The sequence below is a fragment of the Gallus gallus genome, chromosome 2 (genome assembly GCF_016699485.2).
Source record: "Gallus gallus isolate bGalGal1 chromosome 2, bGalGal1.mat.broiler.GRCg7b, whole genome shotgun sequence".
In the NCBI taxonomy this organism is placed as follows: domain Eukaryota; kingdom Metazoa; phylum Chordata; class Aves; order Galliformes; family Phasianidae; genus Gallus; species Gallus gallus.
The window spans coordinates 62,254,434-62,281,185 of NC_052533.1; the positions used below are offsets into that span (position 1 = coordinate 62,254,434).

Here is a 26,752-nt window from a genome sequence, read left to right on the forward strand (position 1 = left end):
ATTGACATTTAAACCTGGCATGCTTTAGCTATAGTTAAAGTCAGAGAAAGGGCATCCATGCATTTCAGGGGTGAATGGATGACAGCACAGGAGACTATTCGGAAGGAAAAAAAAAACATTCCAAAGTACGTACACATTTCTTGAAAACAGAAGATAAGAGTGGACTTTCCTATAGTCATTTATAAGTCATTTTTATTTTAAGGGTCAAAATATTGGGGTCTAGCATGTATTCATTCTGATTAGAGGTAGGTGGATGCAGGAAAACCTTTCCTGCATTAACTGTTACATATTATTTCAACAAGCATGATTATCTCTCCATTATCTCCCCTTTATGCATATTACCAACAGGAGTTTTCAAGAATGACTTGAAATTTTAAATAAGCATAGGAACATTTTAGAGGGAGTTAATATGAAGTAAATATTTTTGCAACAAAAGCCTAAGATTAATTCTTACCCATCCATAGAAGTAGGAGGTATGGTTGAACACATTCAAATATCCATTCAGTGGCACTGGATATGCATGTATGTCATGAGTACAGCTGTGCGTGCTCTTTTCCTTACTGTAATTCATTGCACTCCATATTACTGAAATGACTTACTACATATTTTTTGGTAAAGCTGCCAACACTTCTCCCATGTGACCACGTGTCCATCACCAACAATCAGCCAATGTCTCTAGCTTCACATACTCTCCACAAATGAGCTCAGTGTCTGCTACACATTCTTAGGGTATCACCTTACAGGAAAATTAGGAACTATCCCCTTTAAGGTCTTGGAGAATGGGAATGACGTTGTGATAATTGTTAAGGGGCCGTTTTATACTGCAAACGGATTTGAGACCAGCATCCAAAAGCTCCTTTAAAACAATTCTACCTTGACACAGAACACAGATCAGTCATTTTGGTTAAATTCTTTTGCTCTGCTTGCATTGTTCCTGATATGACAGGAATCAGCGCATTTTGCCAACATCATGTCTGATATTTGTTAGAAAGAGGGGAAAAACGGTTACTTATGGAGGAAAAACACTTAAGAAATTGAGTACCATATGTAATGACATGTTAGAATAGATTATATATAATCTCATGTTTGTTTTTTGACAATACTGCATGTTATTGAAATGTGACACAAGTATGTGTTAGGGAGAGGGGAATGAGAAATGCATGAAGGATTATAGTGCAAGTTCAGAGGGATTTGAAACATGTAATTTCAATGTGTGTAGTTACACTGAGAGGAGGTCCTATTTCTGAAAACTGTTTGAAATCACTGAAAACACGAGGGATGGTTTGCAAATAATTTCTTGTGGTTTCCATTTTTTCCCATGAAAATAAATTTTCGCATACTTTAATGTAAATATAAGTATTAGAATTAATATTCTTTTGCCAAAGTCTAGCTTTATGTCTTGAAGAGCTACAATAATTGATTTTTTAAGACTCACTTCTTTAGAAAGGCTTTCAGAGGTGAAATCATTCTCTTAAAACGAGTCAAAGAAAATGTGAAATATTCATCTAGATTTTCCCATCCACTTTTGTCAATTAACTTTTACTGAAATATTAGAATATCTTATTGGTGACTCAAATACCCTGGTCATTTTTGTTTCAATAGTGTCTTTATCTACAAAGTCTAATTTGCATAACTAATTCTTACCTGTGAATTGCAAATAAAACCCTTGATTCTGATCCCACTACAAGTGAAGCGCTAAAACCTTTCTGCTGGAGATGTCTAGACCGAAATGGAAAAGACAATGTTGCTGATGTGTATAATCACAGATGACATGGAAATAATTGTAAAGGAATATTGATTTTATGACAGCAATCCTTAAGATGTTTTGGAGGAAACAGTTCCTTTTTTAGGGCAAATTCTGAAAACACATTTGTGGAATACCTCTGAAACCATTTTAATTGCAGCGCTGCTGTTGCTAACAGAGGAGGAGTCTTTCTTGCTAGTTATTTTCATTAGAGAAGGGTATGAGCATCTTATTTCATTTCCTATATTCTGCCCGGCACCCTCTCCTCTTTCAGTTTTCCTCCTTCATGCTTTCGTGGAAAGGGCTCATCACAGTATCACATGTAGATAATGCAGGCAGACATGTGGTTCTGGCTAGGTATAAGCTTTAAAATCATTAGTTCAGGTAGGTTGTGATGCATCTAGAATATGATTTCCCATCTGTGCTAGAAAAAAATACTAGATGGTGAAAATTCTTCTGTAAAGACAGTCAAACAATGGGTCCAAAGGAATGTTTACCAGTAAATCTTGTGGGCTGATTTAGTGCAACTTCACTTGTTTTAAATTCAAGCAGTGAAGAACAACTTCTAAAGTATTAGAGATGTGAAATGGGGTATGACTGGCAGGAGAGGAAAACAGTAGAACGTGTGTGCAAGCACTGGAGAGGACGTGACTTGTTATTTATGAAGAATGATGTATAGGCTCATGTCTTCCAGACAAACATAGAAGTACATACATATGGATTGCTGTATCTCTCCAAAACGAAGCTAATGAGATCTTTGACATCAGTTTGATGGACACTGATAACCTGAAAGTACTTAGATACACAGTTGCAAACAGTAGTACATAGGGCTAAAAGGCATCCAGTCTGTGCACAAGGGTGTTATGCTGGCTTGTGATGCTTGGGTAAAGGTAAACTTTCTATACCTAATTAGTATTTTTGGGTACATTTTAGGGGAAATGTGCTTTTTCCTCTGCCTTTGAATCCAAAGCCACAGGCTTTAGAATATATGTATTAGAAAAAAATATTTGAGAAGGGGAAGGGGAAGGGGAAGGGGAAGGGGAAGGGGAAGGGGAAGGGGAAGGGGAAGGGGAAGGGGAAGGGGAAGGGAAGGGGAAGGGAAGGGAAGGGAAGGGAAGGGAAGGGAAGGGAAGGGAAGGGAAGGGAAGGGAAGGGAAGGGAAGGGAAGGGAAGGGAAGGGAAGGGAAGGGAAGGGAAGGGAAGGGAAGGGAAGGGAAGGGAAGGGAAGGGAAGGGAAGGGAAGGGAAGGGAAGGGAAGGGAAGGGAAGGGAAGGGAAGGGAAGGGAAGGGAAGGGAAGGGAAGGGAAGGGAAGGGAAGGGAAGAAAACAGCTAGATGATTATGAAATGGGGCAAGCAGAAGTTTTGTTATTTTAAATTACTTTTTAATAGAACAAAATACTTTTAGTATTCAGAAGCAATCTTTCTCAACTGTGAGGAATGCAGAGGTTTTCTAAATTTTTCTGCATTTAAGGGTATAGATAAGTGAATCTCCAGCATTCTAGTTCTATTTAGATACGCCGCTGAGAATTAGAAGATCCTTATTTCTTCTAACTTTAGTTTGCCTGACTGAATATTAAAATAAATAGCCAAAAAGTAGTTGAAGTGTAGTTACTACTACACATGGTGAGCTATTTTAATTGATGAGGCTAATTGAGAATTGATGAGGCTAATCTACCTGACTATGCAAGACCATGGTGCTCAGTGACCAGTTCCGAACTTCTAAATAATGACAGAAGATGTGGGAAGGGGAAAAAACATTTAAGAAGGATGAGGGCGAGGCAGATGTTGATTGTTGACTTCCTGGACTTCAAAGGGAAGGAAACTGATTACAGCAGGAATGTTCATTTGCTGTTAGTAATTTGCCTTTATTGATCTTATTATTCTAAGAACAAATAACATCACGGGAATAAGACCTGAAAAATATCATAATTCTGAAAAGATATTGATCTTTACAATGAATTATAAAAAAAAATAAATTGATAGGTGGAGTGTCCACGTGCTACTTTTCACAACATCTGCAGTGAAATCAGTCTGGGCTAGGATTTGGGGATACTGCAGCAATACTTTTGTGAAGTACTGGACATCATTTAATATGCAAAAGAAGGGGGGGAGTAGCGCTGAGTAGTCAGCAGTGATTAAAGTCAAACATCAAGAATGAGTCAGCTCTGTACGAGTTAAAATAAGTGAGCAAAAGTGAAGGAAGCATGGGGAAATAAATAAATTATGGCAACAGAGTTGGAGAGGGGAATTAAAACTTTTACTGGGAGTATTTTATTAAGCTTGGAAAAACAGTAAAGAAGTATTTCCTTGAGGCAATCTCTTGAGTAATCATTCCCCATGTGTCTATACAATCCTATGCATATATTATCTGGCTGCCCTATGTATTATATTCTGTTATCCACTTGCCCAATGTACTATGCTGTTCCTTATTTCCATATTTATTCTACTTTGCATTTTTTTAAATTACGCCTCACATTCATCAAGTAGCTTGCAGGAATGTTGCAACCATTATGAGCATATCTCATGCGAGTGGATCTATAAATAATTTATAGATACAAAGATAGTTTAAGATAAGCCTTCAAGAGAGTTTTGTTCAGTTACATAAATATGCACAGTGTATCCTGCCAAATGGACCGGCAAACAACTTCAGTGTCTGTAGGAGCATCCTGGAAACGTTCAATTAATGCAGTTAATTTTAAGCTTCATGCCCCCTGCTGGGTAAAAGGAGATAAAACTGGAAAAGTGGACGTACAGGCCTGGAAGAAAGTAGGAATGATTTTATGATGGAGTTAAAAGTTGCCTGAAAGCAGAGCAGAACGGAGAGTCAGTCTGTAGAGAAGAGGTGGACTCACAGCCCAGAACAGCATCCTGACCATGATATCCAGCCTGTCCTTTTGGGTTGTGGCGTGTGGCTTCATTACAGCTTGACATTCCAGGGAAGTTACTCCCTTTCCTGAGTTGGGTGTTTTCTTGCCTGTGGACATGGGATTTCTCCGTGCAAACAAATGCCATTAGCACAGTTGTCTTCTGAGTTTGCTGCTTAGGCTTCTTAAATTGGTGCAGCGCATTAGGCGTGATTTATATTACCCTATGGAAGATGTCTACGATTAGGTGAACCCTGCTTTCAAAATGATTGTTGCTCTCCGCTGCCAGCTGCCAGGTAACTAGTTAAATGACTTAGGCAGCCACATCTTCATTGAGAATGCCTAAGGGGCAAGTGAGCTGAATCCTTCTCCAGGCCCCATTATATACCTTCAGCTGTGGTAGATTTGTATCTAGAACACACTGACATTCCAGAGTGACTAGTATTTTGCTTCCATGCCCTTCAAAGGGAAAAACAATTTTCAAATTTTAAAGCCCAGTCCATATTTGCATTTCAAATTTTGACTTTCCTACAGTAAGGTTTTAGATACAGGGCCACAGTCCCTTCTCTCTAGTTTCTGACTTGCAGATGCGTCACCAGGCATTACGCAGTTGGCAAGGACGCCCCATCTCCTAGATCCCAACATACGGTCACAGAAGAGACAGTCAGGATATTTCTGGCTGGTATCTGAAGACTACAGCCAGCTGGCTTCATTTACCAAGTTTTCTAAATCTAGATAATCTTTGCTGCCAGATCCAGCTTTTGTGACTTTTCCATCCCTCCTGCTTTTGCTTTCTGTGGAGGAAATGGGGAGCAGCTGCTTGAGCAGCACATGCGCCCAAATGGCCAATATCCTCTGTTCTGCACTCAGCCCACGGGAGGGAGGTGATGGCTGCTGCTGCAGAAGGAGAGGATGGGAGAGGAGGCAGCTGATAAGGTAACACCTCTCTCCTCCTACCCTACAAGCAGCAAAGGCAGCTCTGCAGCTTTCTACAGGGGTAGAAACAGCCTGTGGGTGTTAGTGCAGGCAGCACGGAATAGAGAACCAACTAGCTGCTGGTGCCAAGACCCTGATTCTGTCCCTTTGCTAAGGTCAGAGTATCCTGCCCTCAACTACAGAAGACCTGAGGTCAGCTAGAATTTGGTTTAATTGCAATGCTGCCATAGCAATTTGAGTTCCTTCCAAACATCTTGCAGCCCTATTCCTTCCCTTCTCTCCCACTCACAAGGAGTGGGTACAGTTGAGAATGAGTGCTTTCCAGCTGCTATTTGTAACATTGTCATGTAATTAATGTGAAAACATTGGAACGGAGGTTTTGTTCTTGATCTGGAGGATCAAAGGATTAAAAGACAAAAGTCTTCCAATCTCACAGGAAGAATAAGTGGGTCATAAACCCCTATTATATGATCTGTGAACAGAGTAAATTGTAATGCAATAACTGTAATAATAACTACAGTAATAATACATATAATGCATTTTGATATTGTTTTTAATTAAATAGCAGAATGGTGTAGTCTTCTTTCACTCAATTCTAGCATAATAAAGCTTTAATGCACACATACAAGCTCTTTGATAGCATGATTTGCTAATAACATCATGTTATTATATTAACATCAAATGGTTTCTTGTGACACCATTAGGTAGATCTGGTGACAATGCTTTCTTGAAGACATTTCTCATAGGTTCCTACCTAGCAACTTGAGCTAAGCTATTTATGTTGGATGGGTGCCTCACAAACAGTGTGTTTTTGGGTGTGTGTTTTTTCTTTCTTCTAAAATTTTAAGCTAACACAGCTTAACTGTTTCTCAGAAGGCAGACAAAGAACGAGATAGGTTCCTTTTGCCCATGTTTGGAGAAATCATTCCATTACCTCATATAGAAGTGCCTATGCTGTAGAAAACAAAATTTGGCATGAGGTACAAAGATGCCAGGAGTTATGAGAGCAGTACAGGCAGCACCAATTGCACACTGGGATGGGGTTGAGTTCTTTGTTGTGCACAGGGGTAAAATCACTCAGAGGAAGGAGATGATATCAATACTTCTGGGGCTAAGAGAGGTGATAAAGGTGTTTTCTATAGGAAACATTCCTGATGAAGCTTTTCCAGAGGATTATCATCTGGCCCACTGAAGCCATCTCTGTCTCCTCATGCTTGGTGCAACCTCAGACAGTGAAAGCCTCCTGAAGCCAGGGAAAATGCATTAATAGCAGCAGTGAAAGAGATGAAAAGTTCAAGGAGACCAAGCATAAGTGCAGTTTGGCTCTTGTATCAATGAGCTGTTCCCACTTACAGGGGTGATGAGGGTTTGGGGGCAGTGGTGCACAGCGGAAGCATGTCATTGTTACTGGTGTGTTAGAAAAAAGCTTCACATGCAGATGGACAGAAAGGCCACAGTTCTCAGTGCTGGTTTCTATTTGTTCTGTCTGTTTTGGCTGTTTTTCTCTCTTTGTGCTTTAAAAGGCAAAATAACTGCATTAAAACAAGGAATCAACCAGGTACTAAGGTGGACATTTCAGTGTCAACAATATAATTTCTCCAGATTTGGGAAGATAACATTTTTCCCCCTGCCTCCCTGGAAATATTTACAGTAAAGGTTACCTGTGTAACTTTGACTAGCTACCTTGTGCATATTAATGTAATAGTCTTCCATTGCACAAATACGTATTACTTCTTCCACAGTCCTCTCTGTACCTTGCAGTGCACAGGAAGGGTGCTGTTGATAAAGTGATACAGCTTGTAAAGCATTAAAATGCACATTTCTGATTTTTTTGTTTCTATGGAATAGAAAAGAGATCTGTTCCCATAGGGATATCGAAGAACCTATTTTAACATTGCTTCTATAGCAATGCTCAGGCATCCATTGCATTTTCGAGATGGAGAAAAAACGAGCAAAATTAGTCATTATGCTCGGCTGGTTTTAACCTGACTTTGAGGAGCTTAGCGTTTGCTTTTGCTGTTGTTCAATTTGGAAGGCAGTGCTGTGACAAGAAGGGGTTTCTGGCAGTGTTACTTTGCTATATACAGATGAAAATGTATCACAGAGTCCGAGGTAGCAGCTGGGCAATGCAGCACCTCAGTTGAGCCAAAGGTGTCGCTGACCTTGATGTGTCCTGGGATGATGACATTCCCCTGGTGGGTTGAGCTCTGGGAGGATGGCCTCCAGAGGGAAGGCCAGACTCTGGTGTCTGAGCTTTGAATGGGAGTAGCAACTGATGAAATTAATGGCCGGAAAAAACTGGACCATGTTTTCGGAGAACGGTTTGTAAAAAGAAAAAGGCTGATAAAACTACTTGGTCCTCACATTTTTCTACCATTTTGTACGGTGCTTTAAGGCATAAAAAACCCTCCTCTTTGAAACTGCAAGTTTTCTCCAAAAATAGAACTGACGAGGAAAATGTGAACTGACTTTACCAAAAATATCATCTATGTCGTGAACAGTTCTCAGCTATCTTAAAGCAAAGAAGTCTGATTACTCCTTTGCTCTCTTGCTGTTCATTGGGGGCCAGTATTTCACAGGGAAGAATGAAGACCACCCTGAGCGTGCTGCTTACACACAACACACTGAAATGCCTCAGAGCTTTCCCAGGTCAGTTATAACTTCAGCACAGAATTATACCAGCCTATGTACCAAACCATCCCAATAGCACTGAGAAGCGAGGAAGGAGGGGAAGGACACCACAGTGTAGCAGCGTACAGTTCTCTGCCCCCTCCAACTTGTCCAGTCTGATTCTGCAGCCCCAGTCTAGATCTCAGCTTTTCCTTTTGCCCCCACTGTCCACCTAGCAGCTTTCTTAGCTTTTCCTTATCCTCTGACAGGGCAGATCAGCTTAATCATTACTCTTTTTGTAATCACTTTTACACCTTGTGCATTTTGAAGACCTTTCTGCTTGCATACACTTCAGTAGCTCAGTCACAAGGGTTGGCCATTGCATGGCACTGTACATCTTATCTGTACGGTTAAAATAGTAGTTGAGATAGTGCTAGAGTCTCTTACCTTGGGCTCCTTGACTGTAAAACATTCTCTGAGCAGACTCGACATCCAAAAAGTAGTCCATTTTGAAGGAACTTAATGTGTGTGTGCAGTGCTCTGGTATGATCAATCAGATTCCTGGGAAAAATAACACAGATGTCAGACAGAAAAAAGTTGTTGAGTTTCTTGGTGGAAAAAAAGAAATAACAACAGCATAGGCAGTCATTAAAGGATGTAGTTCGGCAAATTAGAGTCAAAACATTTTCATATCACTGTTCATAGAGCTTCACAAGTATCCTTTGCTATTTTAGGATATTTGGTTTTAACCTTCGTCTAAAGACATAAGAGAAAAGTGCTGCTACAGTAATATTACCTTTTTACTACAATCACCTTTATTCTAGCCGCAGTCTCAATTGCTTTCATTACATACTTAGGTTCCCCTGCCTGTTACATTTGCACTTAAAACAGATCAGAAAACCTTGGGGGTGCCCAGGTCATTCAGTGCCAAGGGCAGCAGCAGTGCTGGGACTTCTGAGCAGACACTACTGTAATAGGCTACAGTAAAGACAGCACCGGTGCTGCGTATGACAAAACACAGCACTAGAAAAGAAATGAACAGAAGAATAAACAGAAACCAACCTTTCATTTTTCCTCCCCTCTTACTGACCAGAAAGAAGTAGCAGCAAAATACTGCACCATTAAAAGCGGTGATAAGAGTGACAATTAAGAAATGGTCGGATACTCCCAGGACAGCTTCTTAGTTGATATTTATATTTTTGGAATCCTTCTGAACTTTGGGTCTGTCTAGACCACAGGTTACATCTGTCCAAGACACCTCTGCCAGCAGAGTTCCCGGGACTATGCACATTAACCCGACCCATTCTACCTCCTTCGTTTTCATCTGTTCTCAGCAACTCACATAAAAATCCAGCATTTGCAGAAAAGGCACAATCCAGATCTCTCCTCCACACCTCAGTTAGTTACGGCACGGTCATAAACATGCAAACAGCTCTGCACGACGTTTATTTTAAGACAGACAGACAAAAAATACCTCCAGTTCTTTTCCATACAAACCTAACAGAAAGGTTTGGGCGGAGAGACTTGAGACCTTTGCTTCAAGCAATTCCTTTAATTACGTTGGCAAAAATCAGGAAACCAGGGTTCCAAAGCTTTCTCTTTTTTCTTCAATTCAGCTTTCATCAACATGCAGTCCTTTCTGAAATTCAGAAGCCTACCTTGGCAAGGAAACTTTTAATATTCCTCAGCAATTAACTTGACTGTGGCACTCCCAAGCCAGAAGCTATACTTACTGCAAAACATCAAGAGCTGCCTGGCAGTCGTGTAAGCTCCAGTAGTTTCAAGGAAGGTTTCTTTGATCTTACTAAATGTCCCCAGTGTAAGCAAACAATTTTGATTGTTTGATTGGAACTCTGATGAATAATGCATAACGTCAACTGGACTTCCTTTATCAGATAAAAATGGCCAGGAGATGTTGTTACTTAGCAACAGGAGGTGACACTATGATCATCTTCTCCACTCCCCCTCACCCTTCATACTGAAAAATTAAGCCCCTGGTTTTGATTTGATAAAAACTTTCCCAAGAAAAAAATCTTCTTCTTCAAGTTTCCTGAAGAATTTGGCTTTTTTCACTCCAATCTTCCTCATCGCAGCTCGTATTCTGAGATATTTTTAAGTGTTTCATAATGATTAACCATAGGATTGTGTTTCGTGTAGAAATTTGCTTCCAGTAAGTGAAATGCTTACTTTCTTCATTTACCACAAGGGTAACGAGACTGTTAAATGTTTTGCTATGAATATAATGCTAATCATGCCTTGAAAAGATTCAGTTCTTATCTGGTACTGCTTACTGGACAAGGCATACAGAAAAAAAACAACACAGAAAACGTGCCAGTAATAATATGAAATATATAAATTATCCAGAAGTCTTTTCTATACCGGAATTCCTACTTTTAAGTAATTCATTCATTCTTGAAGATGCTGTAAGACTCGATACGAGCATTATCTAGGAATCATTGCATTTCTGCATGAGATACAGCCCTGTACAAAAACACACGATGAAGCTTTTTGCAGAAAGTATGCACTGATCAAAAGCAGAAGCACTGTGAAGGATTTTAAAAATAAATAAATAAAATCACATGCAGGAGATAAGTACTTACCAGTGTTACTGACCTCTTTCCATCCCACTGTCATGGAATAAGACTGAACGAATGCAACCCAGTCTGTGAGCCAGAATGAACAGCTTCTAATTTTCACTTCAACCTCGAAATCAAGAGTACTGAATACAGAAAGGTGACGGATCTGCTGTTTTATATTATGATGAAGTGAAAGCTCTTAGCACAGATCTGAGTAGAACTGCTTTTTTTTGTACTACATTAGCCTGCTAATTTGAGGAAAGTGAAAGGCTTTGTTTTACTGTCTTTTATCTGTTCTCTTTGCTACCCCCACAATTTAATTTGCATTTAAAATTATTCTTATGTCTCCAATGCACTCCAAGGTGTGGAGCATTTTCTAATCATGATGAATGTTCAGTGTGGTTTTTGTGCAATTCCACTTTTATTCTGAGCCAGAAACATGGTGAGTAATTATAATTGCCAGCTATTTTCTAGAATGAAATACAGAGTGGTTGTCTGATGCAGTTTCTGATTTTTTCTCCATTTAGCAGTACATTGCAACAAACTACTCAGTCAAAGCATCAGTAAAAACATAAATCAAATAGCACAGTGTCATGTCATGATTGCTTAAACAGGCATATCCACAGACTGTGAAAGCAGAATAAGATTCTTCTGAGATCTTTTCAATAATGATATGCCTTTCTCAAGTTTGAAAGTGGGCTTGGACAGTTAATAAACTGAAATATAGCACAGCTATTTTTTGTTGACTTCCAGTTAGTCTAGTTTAACATTCCTGGAATCTCACATTGTTTGGGTTTGGAACCCTAGTGAAGCCAGGCACTATGGGCTGACAAAGGCACTGCTATTAAGTTGCATGGGACATCCCTCATGAGAGGGTCAGGACCTGCTTTGCCCAATAGTTCTTAGGATGGATCCCCAAATCCTCATATTGGAAGTGGACCAGAATGTGACAAAAGCAGCGATTAAGCAATCTCAGAAGTTCTGGCCGAGAGAAGCATCAGGCTTAGTATTCTGACGTCTGCAGATGATCTGCCCAAAAGATCAGGTGTAACTGCCCTCTGAAGTGCGTTGCCACCAAACAATACTGATGCTCGAAACTGGGGTTTATGAAAGGTCAGATTTTCATTTCAGCATCAGCCAGCTCTTTAAATCAAATAGCAATTTTTTTTTGGCTTTTAAGAAGAAACCCAAGAAGATAAAGAAACCCTCAGAGTATGGGTTCTTTGGTGCGGGCTAGAAAGTAAGAATCACCCCGAGCAGGCTATACCATGGACTTCCACTCAAAAATTTCTTTCATGCATCTGCAAAGCACCCAGGCAGTATCAAAGATAGGGGTGAGCTACATGAGCCTCAGGTAGAATCAGGCATGGTTTTTTCTACACTGGCACCCTACTAAATGTGATTGGATTGAGTAGGCGTCTCACAGTACTACCTCCATGGTGGATCTGGCTTATGCAAACAGTGCTCCTGTTTTCTGAGGTATGACAAATGTTTTCATTACTAAACAAAAATTAAAGCAAAAACAAAAAGCAAGAACACTACAGGCTTTTCTCTATGCACTCCTTGTATTTGAGAGAGTTTATGTTTGCCCTGATGACTACTGAACAGTAGATCCTTCCAATCTGTCCTCTGATAATTATTAGATTAATTATATTTTAGATCACAGTCTGTTTGCCCGTTTAGCCCCACTGACTTTCTTTAACAGAAAACCAGGAAAGAAAGAAAGAAAGACTAGGAACAGACACGCAGATGGAAAAGAAGGGGATAAAAGAAGATTATTCTTCATGTTCTGCAAGGGTATCTGCTTGCTTGCTTTTTAGAGGCAGTGGATCTCTCAGTCAAAAGGAGACTGAGAACGATACAACTTTGCATGCCGGAGAATGTTAAAACAACACCTGTCCATTAGCCTTTGGCATGTTCTTCTGATCCCCTTTGTCATCATCCTTTCAGTCTGCACTGGCACTTCCATCCTGACCGACAAGTTGCAGTCATTGAAATCACCAGCAGCCTCTGCTGACCATTGCACAATCAACCATTTCAATACGTTCATCCATCTCAGGGTTTTACGGTTCACTTTAAATTATTGTGCAGCAGTTCTGACAGCTGCCAAGAGCTCTCTCTGACTAGGGGGTACTTAGCAACAAGAAAGATAACTGTACCTTTTTATTTATATGCTTCTGTGGCATTAATCACAATGAGGGAAATCCTCACCTGCCTGGTTTCGAAGCCTTTAGGATGGCAGCACACATTTGACCCTCAGTCCCTCAGATAGAAAAATCCATTACCTCTAGTTCAGCTGAAAAGCCTACAGGTCTAGAAAGATGTTCAGGTGAAACAGGACAGTTCTGAATTGAATATGGTCCCCAGATCAGACTTTACATATCCTTGAAGCTCACTCAGAAAGTGCGGTACTGCTCACGTTCATTCAAGAGCATCAGAGCACCTCACAGAGCAGGACAGGGAAAGGCAACCACAGCCAGAGCCAGAAACTGTACTCTCCATCTCTCTGAAAGCTTCCCTATGCTCCATCAACCCCTGAAGCCAAACATACAAAAACTCCACTGTTGACCAGACCTCTTATCAGCCCAGATCCCTATTCAGGATAATCAATGCAATGGTTTTGTAATGTAGACCCACAGAGGAGCAGACTGAGATTGAACTGTTTGTGAGCTGGATATTAAGACCACCCAACCAACCTCAGTGGAATACTTGGAGAAAAAACTGTCACGCTTTGCGAAAATCTAAAGCTGCCATTCCTCATCATATGCTTAAGTAACCTACTGCATCACATTTGACTTTTTCCCAAATTAAAAAAAGAAAACCGAACCAATAAATAAATAAATAAATCAGCAAACCAACCCTCAAGAGGAAAGTAATTGAACACTTGGCATTTAAAAGAAGTGAGTAGCCTTCTGGTTTTCTAACAGTCAGATACATGTAGGCAACAGGGCTGGCTCTTTTTCCTACCCTGAACTCTCTATTGAGAACATAACTGTTAACTGTAGTGACTCAGAGCTTAAAAAAAAAAAAAAGAAAAAGAAAAAGAAAAAGAAAGAAGAAAAAAGAAAAGAAAAAACGTCTGCTGCTGACAAACACTAATATTAACCTGAAAGAAAGTGGGAGAGAGAATGTAATGTGTGACTGAAAAAGTGTAGGCAAGGTGATTATTACAGAGAGTTGTTTCCTGAGGGATACATTCAGAATAAAGGAAGAATATAAAAGTTTAAGCCCCTAAGCTATGAAAAGTAGGTTTTTTTAAATCGTAATTATCAGTCTTGTGCTTAGATATATTAAAAAGAGGGGATTGCTAACAAAATTAGTACACAAATGTGTTCTCTGTTTATTTGTAATGCAAGACAAATATTAGGATACACACAGCATACAGTAAGAAGCAAAAATACTCAAATGAGAGTTACATGCACTTCACAGTGACAGAGGCTAACATTGATGTTTTCCCAAGTTTCTACAGATTTTGTACAACTCTATCTTTGGATTCTCAAGGTTGAGGTTCCCAACATAACACATCTGAGTTGTAGGAGAGATGTCCAGAAGAAAAGACACTCCCAGTATGGATGTACTTGTTCCTAATGTTTCTGCTATGAAAGTTATCAATATCCAGAAACACTGTAGAGAGCATAAAGGTAGATCTGGCTCTTTAAAAAAAGCAGAAAGTTTGGTTTGGGCTTTTGTAGCATCAGGATCACGCTCCAACTATTAAACTCTGAAGCAAGTATTTCAGTTTCCAACGCAGAAAAGATGAGCTTGAAAAGAAGCACCTCCAGCATCCTGTGACGTGAACAAGAAGTTCAAGGAGTTATTATTTGAGAAAATCTTAAAGTGCTGTCATAGAGAACAAAGGTTAGATATCCTGCATAAAAAAAACACCTCTATTCTAATATGATATATAGCAGTTTGATACGCCTTCATTTGAGGGAGGAGAAGTTGAAGTCATAATTATATGATAAACATATTAGAGAGGAAAGCTTTTGGAAGAGCACATGTGTTAAAACCTAGTCCTTCAGTCCTTATATAGGCAGAAATTCTTCTGCATTAAATAGACCTTCATCATCCTCAATTACATGACTAGATTTTTTATTCCTATAATAAACTACACTGGAATAAAGAGGAAAAAAACCAACAAAACTTCCCGCGTTCACTCTCACAGGTGATGTGGGGAGAAGCAGAGTAGTGTAGAGCTACCTGAGGCAGGGGACATGGATGACACCAGTAATACAGATCTTTTGGATAAGCTTTCCTCCATAGCCCCACTGGCACACAACAGTCGTGGAGGCAGAAACATCCTTTTTGGCTTCCTACTCTCTTTTCTAGGAGTTCTGGCAAGGGAGCTTTAAAAGGTTTCAAAAGAGCAGCAAAAAAACAGAACTCAGTAAAATCATGCAGTCTCTATGCTGTCCTGGGACCAAGCAGTCCCCAAAGTTTGATCTAGCCCTCACATGAATGGCAGTGCAATTGCCCAAAAACATGATTAGGAACGCTTTTAATTTGTAGCTGATAAAACCACAGAATCATTAAGGTTGGAAAAGACCACTAAGATCATCTGGTCCAACTACCATCTCTGACATGCCCACATCCCTCAGTGCCAAATCCACACATTTCTTGAACACCTCCAAGGACAGTGACTCCACCGCCTCCCTGGGCAGCCTGTTCCAATACCTCACCACTCTTTTGGGGAATAATTTTTTCCGAATATACAACCTGAATCTCCCTTGGCACAAATTGTGACCATTACTTCTCATCCTATCACTAATTACTTGACAGAAGAGACTGACTACTAATTTGCTACCTCCTCCTTTCAGGGAGTAGTGGAGAGCAATAAGGTCTCCCCTGAGCCTCCTCTTCTCCAGACTGAACAATCCCAGCTCCCTCAGCCACTCCACATAAGACTCGTGCTCCAGACCTTTCACCAGCTTCATTGCCCTTTTCTGAACATGCTCCAGGGCCTCAATGTCTTTCTTGTAGTGAGAAGCTTAAAACTGAACACAGTACTCGGGGTGCATCCTCACCACAGCTGAGTACAGGGGGACTATCACCTCCCTGCTCCTGCTGACTACGCTGTTTCTAATACAAGCCAGGATGTCATTGGCCTTTTTGGCCACCTGGGCACACTGCTGGCTCATGTTCAGATCCCCTTCCAGCTTTCCAGCTACTCTGCCTGTAGCAATGTATGGGGTTGTTGTGACCAAACTGTAGGATCCAGTACTTGGTCACGTTCAAACTCATACACTTGGCCTCAGTCCATCGATCCTCCCTGTCCAGATCTCTCTGTAGAGCCTTCCTACCCTCAGGCAGATCAACATTTACTCCCAGTTTAGTGTCATCTGTACCCTCCAAAAAACACCAATGCAGGTACAAATGACCTCAGTCTCAGCTTTCATCACAAGCTGGGGGAATACTCAACACAGGGAGACTGGAAACAAATATGTGTTTACAGTCTTCCGTTGGCCTTTGAGAAACTGCATTGCTAGTGGATCATTCCCAAATCTGTTTTCAGTCGGCTGCTGGTTGTAAATGGGATAAACAATTCTGAAATAACTGAGCAGCTGGACAGAAGCACTGTAACTCAATGAAATTTGATAGAAATCTAGGAATTGCTATCTGGTAACCAAATTACTTCTTGCCAACTGACTCTATGTAAGGCAAAGACATAACAATGGAGTATTAATGAAATTACAAAAAACAGCTCTCAAATAGCATGGTGTGATTTAATATTCACAGGGCACCACGCATACACAGATAAATAATGCATATGAATGCCAGTCTCTGAATAATTTACATAAAATCAATCTCCTTTCCTGTTTTTACATCGTATCATCCTCCAAAAATGGCATCGATTCTAATAAAGTTTTCAAAGGTGTTTGGCCTACATTTTTAAATTTTGCTAGGAGAGCAACAGCAAGAGCTTCAGTAAAAACATCCACCTGCCTTTTTTTTCCTACCCTGTGGAGCTCCTGAGAAGCCACATCTTTTACAAAACAGTTAAATGTAATTGGCAAAATCATCCTGATACCTCAAGTATACTTGGACAATAATCATTGTACCTCACTACTAGAATTATTCCATAGTTTGCATCTATCCTTACCTTAGGTTAAACACAACTTTCCATGTGTGCAAGTTGGATGTTTTTGTGCATTTCAAATATGTAAGTATATGCAACTACATATTACTGTGCTGTCCTGACTTTATCAAGATTTGATCCCGCACAGTACAGGGCTATGCTGTGTCAAAAATGACAAGTAAAATAGCAAGCCAGAAGAACCTAATTCTATCTTAATGATAGTGAGATTGTAGAGCTGTCAAGTTACTTCTGCCTGATGGCAAAAGCATGACCTAAAACAGGAATACATATTGTAGCTGCATGCTCCATTAGCATGATGGGGGCTGCATGAGTTCTCCTGTCTCCCCAGACATGCCTGTTTTCTGCCCACATCCTCCTCCTTTTCACACACTGCAGTCTCAGGAGAGCTTTAAACTCTTTATGTTGCTCATGATTTCAAAGTATTTCTGTTTAGCTTTGAGCAAAACTGCTTTGCACCTTCAGTAGAAATTTGTAGGACTAACACCAAATTTGCATCCCGCTGTGGAACACCTAACGTAGATGTTCTCCTCTGGTTCCTTTAACCTGATGGAAGATCAGGTCTTTGAGCAGAGTGCTGGAACCTAGATGGTTTCTAAAAAAGAACGTCAGCTGAGGACAGGTATAGTGTTTTATGTGGGTTGCGCTCACTTCCAGTCAAACGCTTTGAGAATAAAATTAATGTTTATTCTGTTGCCCATCGTTCACTAGTTATTAGAAACACTACAATCATAGGAGTGTGGTACATCCTCATGAACTAGCAGAACAGCATGTGCAGCGAGCTGCAAATTATTGCCCTGACAAATGACATTTCGCAGTCTATGGGTGGTTCTCTCAAGATAACATTTGATGTTTGCTCAGCATCCCTCTGGCTGATAATAGGCAATTTTAATAAAACTTTCATTCTTTAGAAAAATGAAGAAAAAAGGCACATGGGGCACAGCCTAGAATATAGTGCTGTGTTGTGTTCTTTTTTAAATTCCATTTCAGAGGTGCTAGGCTGAGAACTTAGTAGAAGTCAATGGGAAGCCCAGTTAATTTAGATTATGCATATTAAGTGCAGCACTTCAGTTTCATTTCTCATGGGCCAGATCCTTTTCTTATGGAGTTCTTTGAGAAACGCTGGAAGTTATGACATTAAGCCTCCTGGTTAGATATCATCTGTGTGCCATATAGCAGTCATTTCTGAAACTTTTCTTTTTGTTATCAAAACCAGGAATTGCCCCTTTGTGTGGCACACGTACTATCCACACTCAATTTCCAGGGACCTGAATGCCAGCAGCCAGCACAGCTGACATCTTGCTCTTGATCATGCTTGGCGTGAGTGTGCATTCTAACATCACATAGCCACAGGATTAGATTGCATGCTGTGATATGACTTGCACCTCTCAGCTTCTTGACATCATTGTGCAGGAGCTCATAAAATATCTGTAAATTGAAGTCTCACGTTCTGTTGATTCCCAGTATTCCATCTGAGCGAACGTTTACCAGACTAAACAAACAGAAGCCTGGTCTGAAAACCAGGTCTTGCTAGTTCTGTTGCAGTTAGAGCGTGCACAGTAGCATCTGCAGGACACGGATTTCCTTGGGTTAGTGCTGCACAGATTTACAGGTAGTGCTCAGGAGGAGTGGTTGCCTCCTAGCTCCTGCATCGCACAACAGGAGGAAATGTGGAGCTCGGAGCAGCTGTGGAATTGCAGCCCTGAAGCTACAAAGATGCATGTTTTATAGAGGTCATTGCCTCTGCAGAGAGGTGAAGGTGATGCCTTGTCTGTTAACATAGCCTCATTGTGTTTTTTAGAGAAATATGACTTTAATATATCCCTTTCACCTATAAAAGATTCCCAGGGTAATAATAACAGTAAAAACCCTCCCCAAAATGTTTTCTTTTTAAACACATCAAGCATCAGAAAAGCTGTCATTTCAGACCAACTTCTGCCCATCCCTATGGCAACTAATGGAAGCATTTAATACTATATATACAAAATGTAATTTGCTCCCCCGCCATCTCTAGTTATACTCTTCTTTTTATGCTAAAATTGCTCCATGACGCCTACAATGTTTGGAAAATGCTTCTGAAGTGACATGCATCAGAGGTTCAACGTCACTGCAAAAAAGCTCAAGTGACCAATTAAAAATACTGATTTTGAAAATGCAGATGATGAAATTAACAAAGACCCAAAATACCTAGTCTGAGAGGTCATATTTGTAGTTTTAGAAAGCCCATCATTAAAACCGACATTGCCTTTAGAGAATAAAGGAGGGGGGGAGGGGGTGAAAATCAGACACTGATGATCAAACCAGCAGCAGTGACATTATTTATTACATTTACAGGCTGCAATCAGCAATCTCTGTCATATAAAAAAACTTTTCAGAGCTTCTAAGCAGTCTCTGGAAATCCTTCCTTTGCCAGGCCCCTTGTAGCTTTAGAAGTTACTTAAAGTCAGCTTGAACTTAGGGCTTAAAAGATTAAAATAAAAATAATGAAAAGATAAAAGTAATATGGATTTTTTTAATCTCCTTTCTCCGAAGGGGGGGATGTGGAGTATTTATTGTTCACAGCTCTGTGTTATGAAGCTTCTGTTACAGAGAGCACATTCTCAGTTATGAGACTCTTCAGATCATCTGCCCTTGCTGTTCTCTATTACTTACATCTTTTATCTGTACCTATTTCAAGCAGAGCTGAGTACCACACAGAAAAAAAAAACAAACATTATAAATTACAAACATACTAGGAAAGAAGCATACAAGGACCCAACTACTTCTCCTGTTACCCACTTTAAAGTAGCCAAACATGTACAAATTGCATCACAATTTCAAGCAGGCCAAATTACATATACAATTTTATTCTCTATAAACCTATTAATCAGAATCATAGAATGGTTTGGGTTGGAAGGGACCTTAAAGATAACCTAGTTTCAACCTCCCTGCTGCGGGGATATCTCCCACTAGATGAGGTTGCCCAAAGCCCCATCCAACCCAGCTTTGAACACTTTCAGAGTTGGAACATTCACAACATCTCTGTGCACCTACTCCAGTGGTTCACCACCCTTCATTGTGAAGAGTTTCTTCTAGATGTCTAATCTAAATCTGTCCTCTTTTAGTTTAAAGCCATTACCCCTTGTCCTGTCACTACACTCCTTGATAAAGAGTCCTTCAACAGCTCTCTTCTAGGTTCCCCTTTTAGGTACTGAAAGGCTACTGTAAGATCTCCTTGCAATCTTCTCCAGGCTGAAGAATCCTAACTCTCCCAGCCTCTCTTCATAAGAGAGAAGGCTTCATCCCTCTGATCATGTTTTTGGCCTCCTCTGAACCCACTCCATCAGCTCCATGTAAGCCCAGGATACGGTTGGCTTTCTGGGCTGCATTTGCACATTGCTGGCTCATGTTAAGCTTCTCATCAACCAACAACCCCAAGTCCTTCCCTTCAGGGCTGCTTTCAGTACATTCTCCACCCAGCTTGTATTTGTGCTTGGGATTGCCTTGATCAAGGTGCAGGGTCTTGCATTTGGCTTTAAACTTTATGAGGTTCTCATAGGTATGTCAAGATCCCTCTGGATGACATCTCTTCCCTTCAGCCTGTCAGCCACACCACACAGCTTGATGTCTTTGACAAACTTGTCAAGGTACACTCAATCTCACTGTCCATGTTGCTGGGAAAGATGTTAAATAGTGCCAGTCTCAATACTGACTCCTGAGGAACACCACTCATCACTGATCTCTACCTGGACATTGAACCCTTGATCACAACTCTCTGAGTGCCTCCATGCAGCCAATTCCTTACTCACTGAATATTCCATCCATTGCACACATTTCTCTCCAATTTAGAGAGGAGATATAATGTGGGACAGTGTCAAACACTTTGCATAGGTGAATGTTATGGTATCAATTGTCCTTCCCTTATATATTAACTCTGTAAATCTGTCACAGAAAGCACCACATTTGTCAGGCATGATTTACGGCTAGCAAAGCCATACTGAATGTCATCAATCACATCTTTACTTTCTGTATGCCTTAGCATAATTTCTGGGAGGATCTGCTCCACAGTCTTGGTGGGCACAGAAGTGAGACTGACTGGCCTGTAGTTCCCCACGTATTCCATTTTTCCTTTCTTAAAACTGGGCATTAATCTTTCCCTTTTTCATTCACTGGAAACTTTAGCAAACTGCTACAACTTCTCAAATACAGTGGCTTAGCAACTTCCTCTGGTAGTTCCCTCAGGACCTGTAGATGCATCTCATGAGGTCCCACATCCCAGTGTGCAATTTCAGGTTCCTCACATGGTCTTTAACCTGTTCTTCTCTTACAACAAGTGGTTCTTTGTTCTTCCATTCCCTCTCTTTGTCTTCTGTGATTTGGGCAGTGTGTCTGGAGCACTTGCCTTTGAAGACTCAGGCAAAAAAGACACTGACTTGTCAGTGTCTTTGGGGTCATTGATCTCAGCCCTCTCCATATCCTGGGTAACCAGGTCATCATATTTCCTTTCAGAGCGGGCCCACATTTTCCCTAGTCTTCCTTCTACCACTGACATACTTAAAGATTTTCTTATTACCATTGTTGGCCCTGTCCAGACTTAATTCTGTCAGGGCTTTGGCTTTACTAACCTGATCCCAGCCTGCTTGGACAATTTCTGTATTCCTCCCAGGCTACCTGCCTACTCTCTGTAAGCTTTTTTTTGTGTTTGAGTTGATTCAGAATATACTTGTTTATCCATGCAGGCCTAGAATTTTTACCTTACTTCCTCTTTGTTGGGATGCATCACTCCTGAGCTTGGAGGAGGTTATCCTTGAATATTAGCCAGTTTTCTAGGGCCCCCCTTCCCTCCAGAGCTTTGTTGCACAGTACTGTACCAAGCAGATCCCTGTCTATAAATATCTAAGGTGCGGGAAGCAAAGGGATGAGGTCAGACTCTTTTCAGCAGTGCATGGTGATAGGGCGAGGGGAAATGGCCACAAACTGAGGCATAGGAAGTTCCACACAAATGTGCTTAAGAACTTCTTCATGGTAAGGGTGATGGAGCACTGGAACAGGCTGCCCAGAGAGGTTGTGGAGTCTCCTTCTCTTGAGATGTTCAAGACCTGGACACCTATCTGTGCAATCTGGTCTAGGAAGCCTGCTTTGGCAGGGGGTTTGGACTAGATTATCTCTAGAGGTCCCTTCCAGCCTCTACAATTCTGTGATTCTGTGAGGCCAAGATTTGCTTTTCTGAAGTCCATGGTAGTGATCTTGCTGCACACGCTGCTTGCTGCCCTAGGAATCCTGAACTCCAGCATTTCATGGTGGCTGCAGCCAAGGCCACCCTGGAGGTTCACATTCCCCACCACCCTCTCCTTGGTGCGAATGAAGCCCAGTATAGCACCACTCTGTGTCAGCTTCTTCATTACTTGGAGAAGGAAGGTATCATCAAAACACTCTAGAAATTGCTTGTGCCCGAACATGTCATCTCTTCAACAGCAAGGAAAGCTATCATCTGCAAAGTACTCTCAGTAGCTTTATAGTACGCTTAGAGAAAAGAAAAAAATAAAAGGAAAAAAAAAAAAAAAGAAGAGCAGAATAATTGTCCAGTATTTTGTGTCCAGCATGGGTAAGAAAGAGAAATGTCAGCTGACCCGAGAGACTGTTTTTTTCCAGTATTTCTTTTGGGGCATACAAAGGAACCTCAGCCACTGCTGTGTAGGTAAGCTCACTCAGGTTCACACAGCCAGAGAGATACTTAGCTGTTAAACTATTCTCCTGGTCCTCTGTATTTTGTCAGCAGGCAAAAAAATATTAACTACTCCAGACGTTCCTTCAGAGCAATTCAAGAAAGCCTCCTGCTTCCCTTTCCTCACTGCTTTTCTGAGGAATCTGTGGAAATGAGCTCTCCTTGAGAATCCTTCTTTATCTCCTTCAAGCCCAAAGTGGCTCAGCATTTGTTCCTGTGATGTCTCAATGTTCACAACTTACAATGAGACTTCAGTGGATCTCTAATGAGCATGACTCATCTGACTGTAGAAGTAAGAGAAAATGCTGTACTTTGTTTAGCTCAAAAATGAGATATGGTAGGACTAAATTAAATGGTGTCTCTAACCAAAGGGACTGCTTGGGCAGTATCTATAGCAGCTTTCTGTTGTATATGCCAGGCTCCTTTAGCCAAACACTAGCACTGCTGAAATTAAGATGTGTTTTATGCCTGTCCTCTGCGAGCCCATTGTTTGACCCCATGTGAATAGCACACATTGGGAGATATTAACATTTTTTAGTTTGTGTGATCTTTCATGACTAGGCTGTAATTTTCCTCTAAATGCCTGGAGCCTATGAGAAAACGAAATTTTCTGGAATCAATTGTAAAAGCCTGAGGAGGTATGGACTGGAACACATGAATTGTATGTGTTTATTAAGGGAGAGATGTAGTGTGCTCTCCAGAAAAAGGATTACTGTGGACGGAAAAAAGTCTTTGAAGGCAGCACTTAATGCAGAGTTGCAATGTAAATGACAAACAGCATTCTGGGATAGATCAATAAAAAGACAGCGTACAACAGCAATGAAAGCACAGAAATAGAAGACAGAGAGGGTCTTGAGAAATTTTCTAATCCCTGCGCAATGAGGTAAAATTAACCTCACCGATCTCATTCTTCACAGATGTTTCTCTAATCTACCCTTTAAAACCTCCCTTGAAAGACAACACAACCTCCCTGGTAAGCCTTTCTAGCGTTACAGTACCTTTTAGGGTTATTATTTCTCTTCTTAAAATCACCCAGTTTCTTTGCTACAAATTGGGCTTCCCCCCCCCCCCCCTTTTCCTCCAGCGCATATGGTGAATAATTGAGCAACATGATGTAACTAGAATGTTTCACATAGAGATAACGTATTCAATTACTTTGCTGAAGGCAGAATCACATTTCTCTGTTGGTGACTAGAAAGCCACCATGAGAATCTTTGAAGAATACAGTTGACATTTCTTCTTAATGAAGAACATTTAAATGGTGCTCAATGCAAATCTGCCTAGCTCCTCAAGCACTCTGCTCTTCAAGCACTCTGTAAAGGCTTTTTCCCACGTTTTGTCACCTCAGAAAAGGATTCTGTTTAGTTATTTAATAATCCATTGGATTTCCCAATCATCTGGAAAACAGTGACAGAGACAGATACGGTCATTATTAGTTTAAAAAGCCCCCAGAGCATATTCATCATTACTGTTCTAATAATATCCTGTGCAGTTTTCAAACCAGGCCTCTACACTGTCTTCTCTCTCTGATGGCTTCTGTCCCCACCACATTGATTTGTTTCCTGTAAGCTGTATTCAGTAACTGAAGATGCACGGGGCAATGGCAAGTTTGAGATTTCATAGTTATCTCCAGAGGGATCATAAGATAGAAGAGTTCTGAGACAACAGGCAGTCAGACTCCCCCTTCACTTCATCCCCAAGAAGTTAGTGAAGAGTAGCTACAGTGATGTGTATTCTATCTTGGGTTAGGTAACAAATACTCTGAGCAGGATGAAAGCTAAAACTTGGCGAGTATAAAGTAGACTGGCTTAAGCATCCCCCTGGATGCTAGCTCCCTTTTGCCACAGAAGTTGGGCTGGCACCTCCACTGCCGCTGGGGAACTGGAGGGGTTGAGGTCACAACTGCTGATTTTGGGGGGGTGGGGGGGGGGGAACTCTTCAGCAATAGCTACTTGGCAAAACAAAGGACTGATACAGAGCTCTGGCAGCGAGTTCCAAAGCCACTGCTGCTAAAGGGCTGCATCCATGCCCTGTTTGTCTGCTTTGGTATGAAACTCTGTTTTGCCTAAACCTAGCAGCAAGAAGGAGCCCAGCCCCTACCTGGGAGTGCAGAAGATCTTGTCTCCATGACACAATTACCCAAATGGCCTCCTTCTGCTGAGATTAGAAGGGATAGCTCCAGCCTGGCTACAATTTACTCCTCAATTCACAGCAGATCTGGATTTTACTGAGAGATTTAGGTAAATGCTCTATCTGTTAGCTTTAAAAATCTTCAGCAAAATAATTTATTTACAGCCTGTACTATTTCACTAGTATTATTATTCGTAATTTGCCTTTCTGAGTCCCTAACACCAAAGGCATTTCTCAAAAGCCACACTACGTCAGGTGATGCAAAAATAATCCCTACCTGAATGAGTTTACCATCTAAACATTTACTCATTTAAATCAATAGCTAAAGCTCCTGTGAGAAGAGCATACCTTATCAGTGAAAGGGAGCAGGGGAACAACGGAGAGCAGAAGGTTCGTTATCATTAGAGGGATACCGGAGCAAGCCTGCTGTGTCTTGCTGTGTTTCAGCTCACAGGCACAACACGCAAGTGCTTCTGAGACTTCAGTTAGATATAACCATGCTGCATTTACTCCATAGGTGACCAGGTGCCATTTCCCCCCTTTACAGAGATTTTTTCATTGCTGCTGCTCTTCTGGGAAACACTGCATCCTTTCTGCAAGTTTTAATCTGCTGCTCCTCCACACACTAAGACTCAACCACATGAGATTCAGGACACTAACATTTGTTGTTACAAAGGGGAAAAAATATATGAACTAAAGTAGGTATATAAATATATCATATATGTTTATATATATGTATACATAAATATGTATAATATATTAATAAGTATATTATATAGTAGGTATATAAACATATATAAACATAAGCAGCAGTGTGCACTGTTTCTTCAAAGACATAGCTGTTCTGGCACCAGCACTAGAACTGGCTTACTAATTACACACAGAACAATGTATTTAAATTCTTGGTCACTGCCACACACCGTCCCCTGCCCTAGAGCAAGGGGTGGCAACTATAGCATGAGTGCCAGATACAGTATCTCAATAGAGTCTGCTTCAGTTGATCCAAAAGTAATGCCTCCCATTTATTTCCAAGGAAACTACAATGGATACAAAGAGCACAACCACACTATTTGATAGAGCGAATTCTCAATTACAAAACACTATTTTCCAACATAGTTACCACCATTAGCTATGTTTTTTTTTCACCAGTGATGAACAAGAGCTTGCATGTCATGCTCATAAAAATCCGCACCAGCAGAGGTGAACCACTGTCTCTGTTGCTGCTTCTGAAACTCACCACCCACCTCCTCACTGTGCTCACATCCACTGTTGGGTCTTCAGAAATATTCAAGAAGCATCAATGAATGTCAATGTGTGCCATTTTTTCCCATGTGGAGGAATTCAGTGACACACCTTTGCTTCATATAAACTGCCATGTCAGATGCCATTTTGTCAGAGTACCCCTCTGCTGCCATCTGTCCAACAGTAACAAAATGTAATGGAATATTGGAGGGAAGGTTCAACCTTTACTGCCATTATCACCAACATTTGCCTCTGATGTCATGGGTCAATATAATGAAATAGGAGGTGTTACTTTCAGAGCAGCCCTCGTACAAAGGGAGCAGTAGCACTAGGAGGGGCATCAGTAGAAGGCTGCAATCATCAGCCTGTCTCTCAACTCAGATCTCATTGATCTGCTACACAGAATTTGGCTCTCATGAGTTCCCAGCAGCACAAATACAATCAAACTTGCAAAAGAAAAGTAGTAGCTGGATCATTCTTCCCTCTGCTACGTTTTAGAAATCAGTAAGTAAGGCTAGGAGATACTGGGAGAGAGAATGAAATATAAGTAAATAACTGGCCCCTAGGAACCAGATGAGATAGAGAGATCCATCTATATATAAAATGGATAGAGAAAGTAGAACACTTTCCATCTGGAATTTTTGTAGGATAAAGCTTCTATAGGGAATGCATACACACGTTTCAAAGCATGTAAAACAAACAAGAAATAGAAACTATTTCTCCTTTCTCCACAGTTTGTTCACCTCTAGTGGACACGGACCCAATGATGGAACGTGAAAATAACTGCCCTGACCACATGTACTGCTGTGGTGCACGCAGACTTGCTAAAGCTGCAGAAATGTGATTTTTAC

The 26,752-nt window shown here is 40.8% G+C and overlaps 1 protein-coding gene, 2 long non-coding RNA genes and 1 other non-coding gene across 18 annotated transcripts in view; 1 reads left to right on the forward strand and 3 right to left on the reverse strand.

The window, feature by feature from the left end:
- PHACTR1 (phosphatase and actin regulator 1) overlaps positions 1–10,810 on the reverse strand; it is a 296,609-nt gene extending 285,799 nt beyond the window's left edge. For 4 of the 14 annotated variants that reach the window (XM_046917540.1, XM_046917530.1, XM_046917533.1 and 1 more), the window contains exons 1-2: positions 10,756–10,810; positions 8,603–8,716 (exon numbers count right to left, since the gene is read on the reverse strand). In XM_046917540.1, the coding sequence (XP_046773496.1) occupies positions 8,603–8,663 (61 nt within the window). In that variant the 5' untranslated portion in view covers positions 8,664–8,716; positions 10,756–10,810. Of the gene's footprint in view, positions 1–8,602; positions 8,717–9,629; positions 10,018–10,755 lie in introns of those variants that run through there. The other 10 variants (XM_025147010.3, XM_025147009.3, XM_015275825.4 and 7 more) reach the window with 5 other exon arrangements.
- LOC112531759 overlaps positions 1–26,752 on the forward strand; it is a 113,412-nt gene that overhangs the window by 3,566 nt on the left and 83,094 nt on the right. The window lies entirely within an intron of this gene.
- MIR1759 (microRNA 1759) lies at positions 5,503–5,578 on the reverse strand. Its single transcript, NR_035260.2, has one exon. It is a non-coding gene; the product is annotated as a microRNA 1759 (primary transcript).
- LOC112531758 overlaps positions 13,887–26,752 on the reverse strand; it is a 33,943-nt gene continuing 21,077 nt past the window's right edge. For both annotated transcript variants that reach the window (XR_003073738.3, XR_005856439.2), the window contains one exon: positions 13,887–14,517. This is a non-coding gene — a long non-coding RNA (uncharacterized LOC112531758). The remainder of the gene's footprint in view (positions 14,518–26,752) is intronic.